The 18,914-nt window shown below is 41.4% G+C and overlaps 1 protein-coding gene across 1 annotated transcript; it reads left to right on the top strand.

The window, feature by feature from the left end:
* The first annotated feature begins 14,266 nt into the window (after positions 1–14,266).
* On the top strand, positions 14,267–15,522 carry zgc:113625 (uncharacterized protein LOC553227 homolog). Its single transcript, XM_048231773.1, has 2 exons — positions 14,267–14,315; positions 14,562–15,522. The coding sequence occupies exons 1-2, from the start codon at positions 14,288–14,290 to the stop codon at positions 15,272–15,274; spliced, it is 741 nt and encodes a 246-aa protein (XP_048087730.1). The 5' UTR covers positions 14,267–14,287; the 3' UTR covers positions 15,275–15,522.
* Positions 15,523–18,914: the final 3,392 nt, after the last annotated feature.

Genomic DNA, 18,914 nt, shown 5'->3' with positions numbered 1-18,914 from the left:
AAAAAAGACATGACCATCCCCTGCCAATTGTCGCTGTCTTCCGCCCGCGCCACAGCCACACACTTTGTGATAACTAAATCAATCTTTCCCGTGAGCTTGCATGCTACCAGCCCTTCCTTTTCAAATGTGTTGCGCCTGTTTGCAGAATTTCACAAATAATCATTTGTGATTAATAATATGACAAATAATCCCTGTACACTGGGACTGAAACAATGCATGCCAACTTTTTGTGTTTATCACGTATTTTATCTTTCCCCCACTGTCTTGCCGTTTTAATGTTTTCCCGTAGAATATCCCATATTTTAATACTCTCATAACATTACCTGCCATCGGGCCTGTCTCTGTGTTGCCCTGTTGCTACCCCTTGCCCTTCCAACGAAACAGATGTCTTCAAATCATCGTTTTCCTTGCTTGAAGGCGAACTTAGAGTGATGTTAACCTATTTAAGTTTAACGGCGTGATTGTCGTGAGCGCACGATTGGCGCTTGCATGTTCGGCCTTATGTCTACGTGCGCACCTGAGGCTACTATTTTTCTGTGAAATAAGCAAATGTATTTGTTCAACTGAAGCAGAATTATGCACAGGCTACTTGGAACATAATACATTTGACAAAGGACAGATGTATGTTGCTAGTGACAAAATATTAACTTTCAGTGTTTTACGATGTCTTTGTCATGGGGAAGTGTTTTTCCCCATGCATTTATTCTAGGTTACTGTCAGTGACTGCCGTGAGAGAGAAGCGGGTTCTGTGTTTTCGCTCATGTCAGTGACTGACGCGAGAGAAGGGTCTGTGTTGTGTTGTGTTATGTTAATTTATTTTCATTGGGCATACCGTGCCGTGCCATCCACAGCTCTTCAGTTCTGACAAAGCCAAAATTACTCCTTTTGAAACAATGAGTGCAGGAAGCTGTTTGTATGGTTATATTGCTTGACGGGGATCCCAAGCAGCTTTCAGCCATAAGGCTACTTTGAGAACATTTCAATTCACCCGACACTAATATTCAAAATGTTGAAAACTATTTCGGCATAGCCTATAAAGCAGTTTAATTAAATGGAATGTTAGTTGTAAACGAACGAGCTACTTGGTGAGGCTTGGCCTCACAGATGCGCTCGTGCCTTAGATGGCAGGAAAAATCTTCACGATAGGCCTAACTAACCACCCGATTCACGTTGGCTGGGGGGAAGGGGGGCCATCAGACATTTGTGCCCAGTTAATCTGGCCCTGCCCCCAAAAAATCACACCTTCCCACCTCTGACAGCTTAAAAGAAGTCAAGAGGACTCCTTACTCACAGACCTATATCACAAACCTCATGGAATTTTGCCGTGTTTTGAAATCCTATGCAGCTACAGGAGCTTCCAATCGCGAGGAAGCAATTCTGCATTGTAGGCATAACTAACATGCAATAACGCCGCCAACAACAACCAAAACTAGGCTAATCTTTGTCAACATGTAAATTAAATGTAACATTATTGTGAATCAAATTAAAATGTTCTCTTTTGCAAACGGCATAGTAACAGAATAATTTAATCATGTTACAAAGATACTAAATCAATCCATATGTTTCATTAGGCTACTAGGCTATTTGTTTTGCCTTGATTCATTTAGGTTAGGCCTTTTTATTCAGGGGCCGTATTCACAAAGAATTTTAAGGCTAAAAGTAGCTCCTAACTGGCGAATTTAGGAGCAACTCCTAAAAAATAATGGGCGTGTCCTCCTAACTTTAGGACTCCTAATTTTTCACAAAAAGTAATTCACGAAGCATTTTAGACCTAAAAGTAGCACCTAAGTCTGGGACAGCTTAAGTCGAGAGGACTCCTAACTCACTAAGACCTTTTCATAAACAGCTTTTTTGTGGCATTTTACGCTATGATGTTTTGAAATGCGCCTATGCTAACAGGAGCTTCCAATCGCGAGGGAACAATTTTGCATTCATAAAAGGGATGCAATAACGCCACCAACAACAACCAAAACTACTCTTTGTTAACATGTAAATGAAATGTAACGTTTCATTGTGAATCAAATTAAAATGTTAATGTTAGGCTACTAGGCTATTTGTTTTGCCTTACTCTTTATTCATTTAGGCTAGGCCTTTTTATTCAGTTATTAATCATCTTCCGTCCTTCGCACTACTTGTGTAAGCGCACGATTTTCGACCTGTCACCTGTCAGTCATCATCGGAAGAGAGGTTTTGGAATTCCCAGCGTTACAATCGTCAGCCAATCAAGGTGGTCACTTCAGTCAAGCTCGTGCATGAGTAATGACGTCATCCATAGCCACGAAGACTCACTCCTAGTTTAGGAGTTGTCTGAAAGGCTTTGTGAATAACTTTTAAGAGAAAACGCAAGCTAAAATCTTTAAGTGCGATTTAGGAGTAGCCTACTCCTAGTAGTAAGATAAAAGCCTTTGTGAATAGCCTGCGGCCCCAGTTATTCATCGGTCAAGACAAGCAAGTTTACCTGTGCAAGTTCACTGAGCACAGGCACCGACAAAGGCAAAATGTGCCGCCCACCATATCTGTTATCACCGCCATTGCAGAAAACGGCATCATGCCAAAAGGGGCAGAAATGTCAAAAAAGCAGAAATCCCCTTAACCTCCAGGAACTTAAACGTCCCTCACCGACAGAAACCTCCTTCTCCATGGGCTTGTGGAACTGTCAATCCGCAGTCAACAAAACCGACTTCATAGCTGGCTATGCCAACCACCTTTCATTGGAACTCCTTGCTCTCACTGAGACTTGGATCAAAACCAGAGAACACTGCCACCCCGGCTGCACTCTCCACTAACCTTACACTATCCCACACCCCCGCCTATCTGGACGAGGAGGCGGACGGCCTGCTGATCTCCAACAAATGGAAATTCACCCCGCTACTGCCTTCAAACAAATATGTCTCATTCAATTCCATGCCATCACAGTGATCGCCCCAGCAAAACTCTACGTGCTGGTCATCTACTGCCCTCCAGGCCAACTAGGCTTACTTTATTGGCTTAACTTGACACTCTGCTATCCTCCATCCCTGAGCATGACTGTCCGCTTCTTGTTCTCGGTGATATGAACATCCACTTAGATGCCCCAGGCTCAGCGGACTTTTGGCCCTGGTCCACTCCTTTGACCTCGAACTGGTTCAAAGCCCACCGACTCACAAAGCTGGCAAAGAGTTTGACTTGATCTTCACTGGAACTGCAGCACAGACACCCTCATGGTGACGCCTTCCATCTTTCTGACCACTTCTTCATCCAGTTCAATGTCAGCCTGTCAGAACAGCCTCCAGCTCCTCAGCCGATGGTCACGTTCCCCCCGCAACATCCGAACCTGTCTCCAACGCACTTCTCCTCTGTGGTTGCCTCCGGTCTACCTCCACTCAACACCTTCTCCCTCTCTGAGGTTAATGAAGCCACTGACTCGCTCTGCTCCACACTGACCTCGTGTCTAGACGAGGCTGTGCCCTCTTACCACAAGGCCAGCTCGATCCAAACATTCTCATCCATGGCTAAATGATACCCTCCGATCGCGAGCGCACTCAAACTCAGAGCCGCTGGAGAGGAAATGGCACAAATCCAAACTAGCTGGACGACCTCAAAAAACTACCAGACACTCCTGACCTCCTTCTCAGCCAGCATCACTGCTGCTAAGACTGCTTTCTACCATGACAAAATCAACAGCGCTACAGACACTTCGAAAACTTTTCTCAACCTTCAAATCGCTACTCAACCCTCAGCTGCCTCCTCCTCCATCCAGCCTTACTGCAGATACCCTCGCCTCATTTTTTTTACAAACAAAGTGGCGGCAATCAGCAGTCAATTCTCTACATGCCCACTCAACGATCTGACTCAGATACCGCACTCCTACACAACCTCTAGGGACTGCTGGAACATCTTTTTCAGCATTCACGCCTCTCTCCGAGAGCGAAGTGTCCAGACTCCTGACATGCAGCCGTCCTACCACATGCTCGCTGGACCCTATACCTACGACCCTACTTCATTCCATCAGCCCGACCATCGCCTCCAGCTATCACACATGTGATCAATGCCTCGCTAACCTCCGCACATTTCCAACAGCGCTCAAATGGCCCGGTAACACCGCATTTAAGAAAGCTTCTCTCAACCCTGCTCAAGTCGAGAACTACCGCCCTGTCTCACTACTGCCTTTCCTATCCAAAGGCATTGAACGAGCAGTCTCCAAACAGGTCTCTGACTTCCTTTCACAGAACAACCTTCTGGATCCAAATCAGTCTGGGTTCAAAAGCGGCCACTCTACCGAAACGGCTCTGCTGTCTGTAACAGAAGCCTTAAAGAAGCCAGGGCGACCGCCGGTCATCAGTACTCATTCTGCTTGACTTATCGGTTGCCTTTTGACACGGTTAATCACCGTATCCTTCTCTATACTCGCTGACATGGGAATCTCCGGGTCTGCTCTCCCTGGTTTGAATCCTACCTCACAGAACGCTCGTTTAACGTATCATGGCTTGGTCAGCTATCCGCACCTCACCATCTCACCACGGAGGTCCCCCAGGGCTCAGTGCTGGGCCCCCTCCTCTTTGCTATCTACACCACCTCCTTGGGACAGATTATCCGTTCGCACGGCTTCTCATACCACTGCTATGCAGACGACACACAGCTCTATCTGTCCTTTCCACCTGACGACCCCCCTGGTTTCAGCACGGATCTCGGATTGCCTTTCAGACATAGCTACATGGATGAAGGCACACCACCTCCAGCTGAACCTCTCAAAGACTGAACTGCTGGTCATCCCAGCTAAACCTACCATACACCACGACATCAACATCAAATTTGACTCCTGTCTGTTTCACCGACCAGGACTGCAAGAAATCTAGAGTTGTTCTTGACAACCAACTAAACTTCTCAGATCATGTTGCCTCAGTCGCCCGGTCATGCCGCTTTCAAGACTCTACAACATAATGAAAATCAGGACTTACTTGACTCAAGATGCTACCCAACTTCTGGTTCAGGCAATAGTCATCTCACCACTCGACTACTGCAATGCCCTCCTGACAGGTCTCCCAGCCTGCGCAGTGAAACCACTTCAGATGATCCAGAACGCTGGCGGCGCGGCCTGGTCTACAACCAACCCAAAAGGGCACATGTTACCCCGCTGCTCATCCAGCTACACTGGCTACCTATGGCGGCCCGCATCAAATTCAAGTCTCTAACGCTTGCCTACAAAGTAGTCTCCGGTTCTGCTCCCACCTACTTGAATGCCCTCATACAGACTTACACTACCTCCAGACCGCCAAGGCTCCTCTGACTAACGACGCCTAGCTCTACCACCGCACGCCAAGCCAATCCAAACTTTTCTCATCTGTTGTTCCTCGTTGGTGGAACACACTGCCAGTTCCTACAAGGGCAGGGACATCCTTTTCCACTTTCAAAAAACTCCTTAAGACCCAGCTCTTTAGAGAACATCTACTCTCATAGCAACACTTACAACAAGTCTTACTGATCCTAGCACTCACCAGCCGTTTTAAACTGACAAGTAACTGTTAAAAACATCACTCACCGACGACTTATTCTTACTGTACTCTAATTTTTTTAAACTGTCCTAAAATTGTGAGAATTGTTCTAAAACTTACTGTTTACCATGTTGTTAGTCGCTTTGGTTAAAAAAGCGTCAGCCAAATGTAATGTAATGTAATGTAATGTAATCTTCCGTCCTTGTGTAGCGCACGCATTCTGAGACCTGTCACCTGTCACTCATCATCGTAAGGGGAGGTGTTTGGAATCATGCCCGCGTTATAATCATCAGCCAATCAGCCAATCAAGGTGGTCACGCTTGCCCATTTACCCAAATTAATGGTCGAATATTACTGATGATCATTGTTATTTAAGAACATGCAGTGTGCGTGGGGTACCAAAAAACATCTTGCTCGTAAAAAGCATCATAACGCACATTCTGGCAGGTCTGTTATTTACTGTAGGCTGCGCAAACCACATGCCTTTATTTTGGGCAAGCCTGCATTCATTCATTCATTCAACCTTTATTTATTCTCGGAGGGTCATTGAGGGAAGCCCTCATTTTTCAATGAAGCCGAGATTACAGAAGCCGAAGCAAAGCTCCACAAACAAGACAACATTCGAGGCCTTCTGTTGAAGAATTTTATATAAAGCCTGCGCTGACAGTAATCCTCCTGCCCTGATAGGCCTACCACAGCTGTGGATAGTGTGGAATGTTCAAGTAATAACACAATCCAATGTGTGTCTCAATTGTCCCCAGCTGACCACCTCACACGTTTCTCTAGATTTTGCAACAAACTTACATGACACAATGCCATAAAATATGCCAGTTTTAGGACACAGAATAATGTTTGTGATGATACCAGGTAGGCCAGGTATTGTCAAAGGTGCATGGTGAAGTGAAATTTTACTTTGGAAAACAAACATTTGTCGATATCATCATCGATCATCAGAATATTGCAACAGATTCTGTGTTCTGGACTGCAGGTAACTTGTTAAGCCAGTGGTTCTCAAACTTTTATTTCATTCCCCACTTTAAACAAGGGGCATGACTGATGATAGTGGAGATAACGTGTTATCCCGAGGCTTTTGCAAGTCAGCATCTTCGACGGTAGTCTATTAAAAATTAAACGTTTTCGATGTCCCAAACGGAGAGCCATACTTTATTGTTTTTAACAATCTCTATGCTACTCACAAAAATGTAGGCATGGGGACATGATGAAGTAGGCTATCCAACTGTTGTGTGTTAAATTATTGTGATTACGAGCCAGTGGTTTTCAAACATTATCATTGACTCGACATCTAACTAAATGCAACAGGCTCATATCGTCCTCGCATTCGCAAAATGAGGACCAGTGTTTTGTCAAATTGCAAATAGCTATTCGTTTTAACTATTTTTTTTATGATAGTATGAAGTGCTTTTGTATAGGCTACTATCTTAATCTTGGAATATGGGGAGGGAAGTGGCTGGCCTGCAGTCAGCCAAATATGAATGTAATTCTGCGGCATAAAGCAGATGTATTTGTTTATTGTACAGAAAAATAAAAATGACATGTCAAGCAGTCAATTGACTACATTGCAGTCAAGAAGTAGGGGCAAATTAATTTACTAAACCAAAACGTGGGTCATAGTTGTCTAAGCCTCTATTGCGTAGTCTGTTAAAAAAACGTCGCCAGATAGTATTAAATCGGCAACAACATTGTTTTTCTGCAGAAGCCTACCCAAGGCTACAGATTAATTCTGAACAGTTATTTCTCTACTGGCTCAATTATAACACCACTGTTTTGATTTTATGTGAGTTGCTTTAACCCCAACACTGACAATAATGTAGACAGCAAATTTCGATTTTCGTTATCACCGTGTAGTCAAGCCTTAAGCCATACCCAAGTAGTCTAAATCGAGGTAATGTTTAATTATGCATGATTTATTTTGTTATTGAATTCGTAGGCTGGGATTACTCTCGGCAACAATTATGTTTAATGGTAGATCCTGCTTTTCAGAAGAGACGGCAGGCAGAGCGTGTACAGTGGCAGAGCGACGCAGTGGCTAAAAGTGGTACTAAAGCTTCACGCAGCTTCACGCCTGCACTTGCCGAATGAAGTGGTCATTTGAAAGCGATGCCCACTGTAGGAATTCAACGATTAAAAATTTTAATCGTTTGACAGCACTAAAAAAAAGTAATGAAAATGAGGGAAAAAGCAATAAAAAACAATAATGTCCATTCAATCAATAATATAAAAAACAATAATGTCCATTCAATCAATAATATAAAAACAATGACAGACTACATTAAGTAGAATATCAATAATAAATAATAATGTCAAATTAATCAACGGCCTAATGGAAATGAAACAATATTATACAAGCCATAATGCATGAGAAGCGCTACCACAGCAACGAAGAGCACTGACTGGGCAACTCAGACCTAGTGTTTCTGACTGGTCGACATAACAGATGCTCATCAGAAGACTGCAGTGGGCGGTTGGGGATGTACACCTTGATTATTGAATTAAAATAACTAGGAGCAGAACCAGTCGGTGTCCTATAGGCCAAAGTGAGAGATTTAAATTTAATTCTGGCTACTATAGGGAGCCAATGGAGAGTAACTAGGAGAGGAGTTACATGTGTCCTCTTTATGATATGCACCCATACCTCGGATATCCTGGATCAATTTCCAGCGTTTTTTCCTCTAGTTGCATTTTGAATTCAAAAGACCTTTCCATGGATCTCCCGTTCAGAATCAGCTAGCCTTTCACACGTCACCACATACTGACTGTCATTTCCTTTGTCACTTCTCACCTGAGTTTTTGTGAGAAAAAAACATAGTTTGTGTGAACTTGACTGTAGTGGAGGACGATTAAACAGTTCAAAAGTCGACTGAAGAATTACAAAGAGTTCTGCTTGGCCTCACACATTTATTGCTCTCTTTTCTCAACAACTGTAATAAATGATAAAGGACACATTACACAACATGTCACTATATTCATTAGGACGCACAGCGCTGCTAGACCCAACCTGTGAGTGCTGGGATTGGCATCAGCTTGTGTGTCCAGGAGCATATGCCCAGGGGAAGAATACAGTACTTATCATTTGGTTCTGAATTCTCCAGAGACGATAATGTGGCTCTGAATGGTCTAGACACCTATATGGGTCTGAATGGTCTAGACACCTATATGGGTCTGAATGGTCTACACACCCCTATGTGGGTCTGAATGGTCTACACACCCCTATGTGGGTCTAAATGGTCTACACACCCCTATATGTGTTTTCATGATCTGAACACTTCTGAATAGTCTGGACACACTGTAGTCATTTCTCCAAATCTGACAGTATGTTGTGAAGCTCTGGTGGCATAACCTGACCCTGTAGTATTGATTCCCTTTTCAGCTCTAGAAGCAAGAATGCATTTTTTGAGTGATTTGCACAATGTTCTGTGATTTGTGTGTGTGTGAAAAATCTGAACATTGGATGAAGTCATATAGGCTCTATAGTTCTGATAATTGCCCCGTTCTGGCTCCTCCTACCCTAAAACATGCCCAGAACATGGTGCAAGGCACAACATTAACCTGCCAACTGCATATGTTAGGGCTACAAGGATTTTCACTCTTGCAGCCACATCTGATCCATCTCCAAAATGTAGTCTGGTGCGAGTTTGACATTTTCTGGTAGACTGGTTGCGCTCAGTAATCAATGAATCTTTCTTCAAATGGCAGTTGAATTTCCAACTGAAGTATTCCGTTTCCAGTTCCAAATACTTCAATACTTAAAAATTAATATTCTCTTTTTGAAAGATGAGTTTAGGCTCTGAGCATAGACTACTACTGCAATAAAGAATAAAAATAAATGTATATTTTATACAAATTAGAACAGTACAACAGACACTTTAGAAATCAGCTAAAAGAGGCTAACAGTAGTCATTTACATATCTTTTATGCAAGTCCCTCCACTCAGCGGCCATTGTAATGCTTTTTGGGCACTTATCAGGCATCTATTTCGGCATGCACAAGACTCCAACCTTGCTTCAGCAGTGAGATCACAATATGATTGGCATGATGTATTCACACATGATTGGCATAATGTATCCACAACACACCACATGATTGGCACAATGTAAAAGTCCTTTTTGCTGCAGAAGGTGCGGGATAGACAACTGCGTTACAAACTAACCCCATGCATTTCTATGGAGGATGTTTTGAGTGCTGTGTCTCCTCATTAGAAAGTCTCCACACCTAAGAGACGTGCTAGAGAGAGTTGTTAGCACCCATGGGTGGATTAGTTTCCTCTCCCACTCTGAGAATGAAATCTGCACTTCAGAAGCACATACACACACCAAACATCCCAGTCATATACCTAACTATATTTAGAAGGCTTACACAGAGGGGTTTGTTGATATATTATTCCTAGCCTGTTTTATATGGCATTTTATTCCTAAAAACATGGCTAAAATATTTTTTTAAGGCTATTGGCAGTATTTTCTGATTTACAGAATTAACTAAAAGAGATATCCAAAATTCTCTGTGTAAAAGACTTTTCATCTAATATGTTAATACAATGAAGTAATTTTTAACCTGACTTCATCCCATGTTCAATTTTTTTTAAAGTTTATGCAAATCAGCACATACTTAATTAGATGATGCCTAATTTGCATATTTAAACATTAAATTACAGATTACTTGTTGTAATACATTCCCCCCCATATTAATTAAAGTAATCAACTGGGGAAGTTTCATAGTGATATCTGCAAGTTAATTATTTTACCCTATTCACCTGTAGTGCCTCACCTTATATTCAACATATTGGACAAGAAAGGCTTAATATCGAGAATTGCCCAAGGGATATCACCGGGCACCCTCTCTAATGTTATTGAGAACAAGAAACACCAAAAAAAAAGTTTAACCGACAAAACCAGGTTCACCTAAGTTATAGCATTTGGCTGCCGGACTACTTTCCCTTGTTCATAAAATAAGGAATGAGGAAAAAAATGGTGTTGTTGTTTGATGTTTAACATCAGAACAATTTTCATGTTTTAGGAGCAATTTGGTCTCATTTTGGAAATGTCTAATTGGTCCACTAGGTGTCACTTTATTATAGCCTACCTTGGAAACAAAGCAATAGAACAGAGACTTTCTAACGAGGAGACACAATACTCAAATAATCCTCCATAGAAATGCATAGGGTGAGTTTGTAATGCCAACATGGCAGTGGTCTACACACACCCCACCCCTTCCTGTATGCCTCCCCATTCACTTGAATAGGGAAATAGCTGCCCGATAACTGCCCAAAGTGTTACCAAGATGGCTGCCGACCTTGGACATAGAGGAAGTAAAGGGGGGAACTGATATGCAGGTGACAAGTGGTGCTTAACGGAGGGGGAGCACACATAGGTTTTTGACAGCTTCGCTGTGGTCGGCCACATCAGGTTGTCAATACTTTTTGTAGTTGTGCAATAATGACCAATTTGTGGATGCATGGACACTGTATAGATTATTGGTGATTGAAAATTATGGTGAGCAATAAATAACACAAATGGCACACCACGTTTGACCTTTATTTCACTAGACACAAGTAACACAAGTGGCTATGAGAGCATCAATTAGGTACCTGTCTATGTGCATCCCCTCAGGGCTTTAAATTAAGACTTAACCTCTACACATGTTATTTGATTTATTTAGCTGACGTTTTATCCAAAGTTAAAGGTGCCATGTGTAAGAATTGAGGTAAAAATATCCAAAAAATGAGCTACACGCATCAAAAGAATGAGAAAAAAATAAGAGCGATGATGTAATTAAAAAAATGACAAGGTATAGTGCTGCAGAGATAATAACCTGAATTAGCATGCTAAATTACTAGCCACAGCCCGACTGGTGTCATAATACCAGTTTCGGCCATGGGAGGCGGTATGCGGGCAACATAACCGCCAGCCAAACTGCAATACACGTGTCTCGGTTGTTACTCTAGGGTAGACCAACTCACTTTCTGGAGGTATACTGCCCCCATCTTTTATGGAATGTGGAGTATGAATTGATTTTTTGCCGGACATTACACATGGCACCTTTAAAGCCCTTTGAAGCATTTTGGGATAAAGTGACCTTGGAATCCACAATAAAACAATTACAAAATGCCTCACCATAAATCATCAATGTGATTTTAACACAGACACACATTCAGTGTGGATTGTAAAATGTAAATGGTTTGTAAAACATTCAGTATCCTTTACCACAATAACACAATGAGCACAATATAGTAGGATTTACTAAAACTAAGCTGAGTAACATGCAACTAAATTTTATATTGACTGCAACAAAATCCATGAATTGAATAGTTAACATGATCACAGCAATTATGCAATAACACAAGCGGACCTCCCTTGTTCATAATCTGGGAAGATTCCAACTCTGTAGATCTTCTGCACCAGTGTAGCCATCTTCCCCATGAGCTCTCTCACCTGCTGATCTCCCTCCTTCTTGTCCTTGTTGTTGAACACCTGATATCTGTTACCACACTCTCTGATGAGCTGCTGGAGGTGTTGGTTGGTGTTTTTGACATACTCATCAATAGGTTGGTGTTCCAGATCATCCCCATGTGTGAAGAGGATGGTGGCTCTGTCCCTTACTCTGGGCAGTGCTGTCTCTATCTTCTCTAAAAATGTTTTCTCTCCCTCAGTGAAGCGGCCAATCTGAATGACCAGCAGGTACACACACACACACCCCTCACACAGCCCCCTGCATTCCTCAACATTGCGCTGCTGACGACACCCATCATTAAATAAGTCTGGAGTGTCGATGACTTGCACCTCTGTTCCAAACAAAACCTTTGATTCTATCTTGCATTCAGTTGTGATGGGCTGGGCGCTGGTCTTTGATCTGAAAACCTTCTCTCCCAGGATGGTGTTCCCACTGCAGCTCTTCCCAGAGCCGTACTCTCCCAGCAGCACCAGTCTCAGCTGTGGGCTCCACTCCTGGTCACCTGCACAGAGAAATGTCTGAGCTCTCAATAAAGTTTTATACTATGAGACCCAATCTTGGGCTGCCACTTCTTATTTTAAATCAGATCATTATTCCAAACGGGGGAACAAATTAACATTGAAAACATGATGACCAGGACAGGGTTTACCAAAGCCTTCTTATATCATTGGTAAATTATACTTTAAACTGACTAAATGTTTTGCGGTCTGTCCTAGAATGTCCTTAGCTAAGTAGGCCATACCCACTGTGAGAGACTATTTTCTAAATGATGTGCACTCATTTTACTATATCTTGCACGCATTTTACAAAATTGTGTGCTCATTTTGCAAAAATTACTATTTAGCGAAACATGTGCACAATTTAGTAAATTCTGTTCACAATCTAGTCAAATGTGCACACAATTTACAAAATTGAGAGCAGTTTTGTAAAATGAGCGCACTATATAGTAAAATGTGTGCACAGTTTAGTAAATTGAGTACAAATTCTCTGGATATACACAAAATATATACACAACATATCTTGCAATGACCCTCCAGGGGTCAAATGTTTCAGTAGTCCGATGACTCCTGTAAATTGTTTTCTAGTATGTCACTGGTAAATAGCTGCCTGTATACCAGTGCAACTGCATACAGCAGCATGCATGTTTGTTTTACATAAAATAATGTTATAGGTTAGTAGGATACATCACTGTAACATAATTATGTCTTACTTACTACTACGAGTACTGTACAATAATGGCGGTAAAATAAAAACTTTGATCGGAAGAAACCACAGACAGACATACCTGGACCAGGCCTGGGAAAACTCAGATGTTGACTCAAATTTTCTGATCTCCTTTTTAGCATTTTCCCAAAACTGTGTTTAGAATTAATCTGTGTGTCATAGATTTCTTCACATCTTCTCATATTCGTCTGTGTGCTGTCCTTAGTTATGAATTTATTAAACAAACTTGCAAAATGAATTAAATTTGTGATGTAAATGATGTTGCTAGTGATGTCATCTCCAAGAATCTTCTGCCACTTTAGCAATTGGGCCTGTGTGTTCCTGCCCCCCTCCAGCAGGTAGACATGAGGGCCAGGGTGGGACAGGGCCATGAGGTCCAAGATGTCTGCGTCACTGAAGTTAGAGGCATCTGGGGTGCTGATGATCAGAGTGTTGTGGATTTGGATTGACTGACATTGATCTGGTGCACTGTGGAAACGGTCACTTCCATCTCTCCACTCACTGCCCAACACGACTATGATGAACTTCTCACTCTCAGATTCATGCGGATTAAATTGTGGCTTTTCTGAAAAAAAAAAAAAAGATTGGGTTTCGTTTGACAATAATTCAATTCAATAATTCAAACAGTCAATTTATTTTTTAAATAAGATTTTAGTTAAATTGAAACAAAGTGTTATAAGAAAGCTATAGTGAAGTCACAAGTCAACTTGACAACTTAATTCAACTCATCATCTTACATGTACTGTATGTCTTATGAAGACTCATGACACACTGACAAGAACACACACAATAGAGGAACAGGATGATTGTTAGCTTTCTTGAATGAGACAAAACTCTAAATTTACTGATACATTTAGCTCTCCAAATTATATGATTAATCATGAAAGATGATAACACCATAATCTGCAATGTAAACTTACCGGATGACATTATGCTGTCCTAAGTGTGTTCTAAAGAACAGACTGCAGCTCTGACGAACAAGAGCACTGTCTGCCATACACTGCAGGAGTTTATACTGTTGAGGGAGTAGGCGGACCATTCCACGACTCTGTGATTCTATTAAAGGACCAGCACAGCAACAGGTCCATTTCATTTCTGCACAGATATTCATCTGACACGGAGAGAAGATGGGTCCCAAACAATCTATCCCTGAAGGTATCAGTTCGCTATTCTTTGATTATTTTGATGATGTACTAAGATTGATTCTTTTTAGCAGGGACCAACACATTTGTCAAAATAATATGTAATGAGGTTGTCAGTATGTCGTTGTAGATTATTCATATGATGTCAAGAATATGAAATATTTGCTGCTCCACAAATATTAAAAAATGTATGCAACAAGCAGTTTAGCAATACCTTACACAGAATATGTGTTGATATGATGTACTATTTTGTTTTTAGGTCAACCTCTCAGAATCGTGCTGATTGGGAAGACTGGAGTGGGGAAGAGTGCTGTGGGAAACACCATCCTGGGGAGGACAGCATTTAAATCAGATGTTTCTGCAAACTCAGTCACAGGAACTTGTTCGAGAGCAAGTGTTATTGGTCAGAGAGAAATTGAAGTGATTGACACACCTGGTATTATAGACACACAAAAAAAACCAGAGATAATTAAAAATGAGATAGTGAAATGCATTAAGTACTCGTGTCCAGGGCCCCATGTGTTCCTGCTGGTAATTCAGATTGGGAGATTCACTCCAGAAGAGCAGAATGCAGTTAAGGCCCTACAGGAGATCTTTGGGGAAAGGGCTGAAAAGTACATGATCGTCCTGTTCACTCGTGGTGATCAACTGGAGGGTCAGACTATTGATCAATATGTGCAATTAGGCAGCGAGGACCTGAAGAAAATCATGAACAGCTGTGGTGGACGATACCATGCATTCAACAACAAAAGCAATGACCGGAGTCAAGTTGTGCAGTTGGTGAATAAAATAGACACGATGGTGAGGATAAATGGGGGAAGTTACTTCACTGAGGAGATGTACAAAGAGACACAAAAGGTCATGAGGGAAAGAGGTCTAGCCCCAGATTCACCTGAGATAGACCTGTACCTAACTTTCCTCAGTCTCCTGCTGGGGAGGGTGGTAGTGTTTCAAAAGGTTCTTAATGACTGAAGATAATTTGATCATGTAACACATTATTATGTAATTTGGTAGTTAAAAGGTATTATGATATTGACCCATTGATATTGTGATATATAATACCTACTGAAATGACCTTCCTATTAGAATTGTAAGGCAATATACATTTTATTTTTTATTTTCACTTTGTTCATGATTTTTGTCTGTGTGTCCGAAACTGAAGAAAAATCCTGCCTTCTAAGATAGTGTTTGGTGGAGCATGTAGTGTAAATGTGCCTTCAATGTCCAAAATTCTAATGATGAGCAGCAGTTGGTGGCAAGGGCTGTGCAGACAGTTACGTTATTTTGCTTTCTGTTTATGAAAATAGCCGACCACGTGTAAACATAGCCAAAGTGTGAGTGTGGAGTTCATAGACTAGTATCTTACTTTCATACGTTTATTGGATGGGTTGATGATACTCATTAAAGAACTAGATAATTTAAGCATGCTTCTTGTGATTCTGTAATATATTTGTATGGAACTTGTGTGGTAGTTCAATGATATAATGAAGTAACCTTCCCAGACATTTGGCATTGCAATATTAATTGTTGTTTAATCACTTCAATCTGATTTTTCTGTCATGTAATGCTTGTCTTATGTAATGAATATATTATGTATAATGTATCTGTAATGAATATATTATGTATAATGTGTAATGGGAGTATTTGGTCCCTATTATTCTACTCTACGTTGTGTTTTGTTGTTGAAAATAATAAAAAATACATATAATTCGATGTGACAACCGAACTGTATCTTACGGAAATGATTGATCAGTTAAACATGCATGCTCTCATGATGCACCAGCCAATAAGAGACAAAGGAAGGGGAGGGGTGATACCCCAAGGTAAAGTTCATTTTGGTGGGCGTGAGCCCCACATCACATTTACTCCACACACCCTTCTGTAAGGATCCTAATTACCAGGCTGATGATAATCCTCTCAATTATATATGGACTCTTGATCAACTACTAAGTGGTACTAAGTGTGGGCCTATTGTGGGCCTACTGTCACATGTCCACAGGAGCAGTTAACTATAGGGACAGGAAATGTAATCAAATGTAAACCTTGTCATGTCTTGATTGATTCACTCTCACTACAACAATGGTCTCAAGTCTTATCAAAGTACTCCTCATGTGACCCCCAAAACAGCTGACCTCCAACCATGTGATCCCAAATCAGCTGACCTCCAACCATGTGATCCATATCAATGTAACCAATCACAAACTGGGTAGCCTATTTAAGGGAGGTTAACACGTAATTCTAGGAGCCATTCTGTAGTCAGAATCTCCCACACCACTCTGGTGTGTAGCCATCATCCTCTGAGCTGGTATGTTCATTCTCTGATAGTTTCATATGGTTCCCTACATGTTCCTTTAACCTGTTTTCGTAACTTTCACATTATTCATTTAGATGTACTTCTAAAATGTATTGGATGAGTAACTTATAGCCTACCTGACAAATAAATTGTGTTTGACCTGCATAGTTTTCTAGCATTTCTTAAGATATCCCTCAGGTTTAAGATGTGCCATGGGGAACGGCTAGGATTAGTCTCTGGTGCCGTGGGGGCTAATCAGTGAAAGTGTAGGCATGCTACCAGGAGAACTGACTATTGTATTGTGGTGGGTCACTGATTTTATTAGTAGTCTGGGATTAGACAGCTAACCTTAGCACACCCTGAACCCTCTGTAGCTTCGGTAAGATGTTCTGTCCAGTATAGTATAGAGTATAGTGGTCCAGGTCAGCACTATAGCCTCTGACCAACTTTCACACTAGGATTATTACTTAGTAAATGGTACCTCCCGAATTAATCGGCAGAGGAGGGCCTTGCACACTATTCTTGGGGAAGATGCGTCTAATTAAATAGCTAGAAGGCATTCTTGTAACAGTATCGTGGGTAGGCCTACATCGGCCTACTATGGATAGTAATATTACTTTGACTGAAACTTCTCCATATTTAGCGGGGTCAGATTCATTAGGTTAACAGGATGAAAGGGTGAGTAGAAATGTGCACATTTTGTTTGTGCTTAGCAACCTTTATAAGTGAGGCCCTGTATGAATATAATCCTTTGGTGTCTTGACATGGTTATGGTTATTGGATTTTGCAGACGCCTTTGTCCAAAGCGACACACAAATACAAAAACAACATAATAAATATAGCCGCAAGCGGCAATGGCGGGCCCGAGCACCTGCGAGCCACAACCCGTGACATTTTGGAATCCAACAAAGCACCAACATGGTGCATTTGTAAAATGTACATATTTGATGCGTGTGCTATTTGTTTTTGCATTTTATTTTCCTGCACATTTTCCTGCTTGGCCAGGTGGTGGCGCTATGCCAGGCAGGCCCATTGGGTGTCTGGATATTATCATAATTATAATATCTATTAACCTGAGAAGTTTCAGACCATTTATTCAAAGTATAGAGCATTTCTGGCACATTTCCTGCTTGGCCAGATGGTGGCGCTATGCTAGGCATGTGAATTACACATGTGAATATCATTAAAATAATGATATCCAATATGTTGTAAAGTTTCAGATCAATCACTTAAGGCATTGTCTATTTCTGGCACATTTCCTGCTTGACCAGGTGGTGGCGCTATGCCAGGCAGGCCCATTGGGTGTCTGGATATCATCCTAATCATAATATCTATTAACCTGAGAAGTTTCAGACCATTCATTCAATGCACTGTGACTTTATGATACATTTCCTGTTTATGTGGTGAGATATGAAAAGCATAATATATTTCCATAATGTTTGCCAAATTTCACATGAATCTGACAAACCGTCTAGGAGCAGTATGTTAAAGTTGATCATGTGACATCAGTGTAATTGGCATTCTTTCTGTTGCCAGTTGGTGGCGCTATGCCAAACATGCATTATGGGCATGTGAATATTATCATTAACATGGTATTCAATGACCTGTGAAATTTAAAACATTTCAAGCCATGCATGGTGAATTATGTCACATTTATTATTTGTGTGGAATGGTATTAAAATTAATAATTTAGCCATTTGTGAAATTACAACATATCAAAAAAAAATTCACAATTTAGAATCAGAAATATCTCGGCCTCCTGTATACCAACTTTGACATGAATCGGATCAACCGTCTAGGAGGAGTACGTTAAAATTGATCATGTCCACAACGCACAAAATCTCAATTACCTCACTTCCTGTGGGCGTGGCTAATGGCATGTTAATACAAAAGTTGTTTGTTTTTGGGAGTTACATACACCCACCAAATTTGGTGTGTGTATCTAAAACAATATGCCAACCACAAAGCACAGTGACATAAGGGGCTATGGGTTCTGGGCAACGGGCGGTGCCAAGCTTGTATCCCTGTCTATTCACTGTATCACTTAATGTGTGTGTCAAATTTCATGCGTTTTCACCCATGGGAAGAACCTCTTTTGGCATCATGATTCATCACATATTTCATCACATATTAGTCTGCACAAAATCCCAAATACCTCACTTCCTGTTGGGCGTGGCTAATGCATTGTACATACGAAAGTCGTTCATCTTGGGGAGATACAAACACCTACCAAATTTGGTGTGTGTAGCTGAAAGTATATGCCCACCACGGGATCAGTCATCTAAGGGGGCGCTAGCGAGTCTCTGGGCCATACCCGGG

Source organism: Alosa alosa, chromosome 21 (genome assembly GCF_017589495.1).
Source record: "Alosa alosa isolate M-15738 ecotype Scorff River chromosome 21, AALO_Geno_1.1, whole genome shotgun sequence".
In the NCBI taxonomy this organism is placed as follows: domain Eukaryota; kingdom Metazoa; phylum Chordata; class Actinopteri; order Clupeiformes; family Clupeidae; genus Alosa; species Alosa alosa.
This window is presented reverse-complemented; position numbering and strand designations above follow the sequence as displayed.

Coding starts and splice junctions, on each gene's coding strand:
- zgc:113625 (XM_048231773.1), top strand. CDS start 14,288: ATGGGTCCCAAACAATCTATCCCTGAAG. Junction 14,316..14,561: donor CAAACAATCTATCCCTGAAG/GTATCAGTTCGC, acceptor TTTTGTTTTTAG/GTCAACCTCTCAGAATCGTG.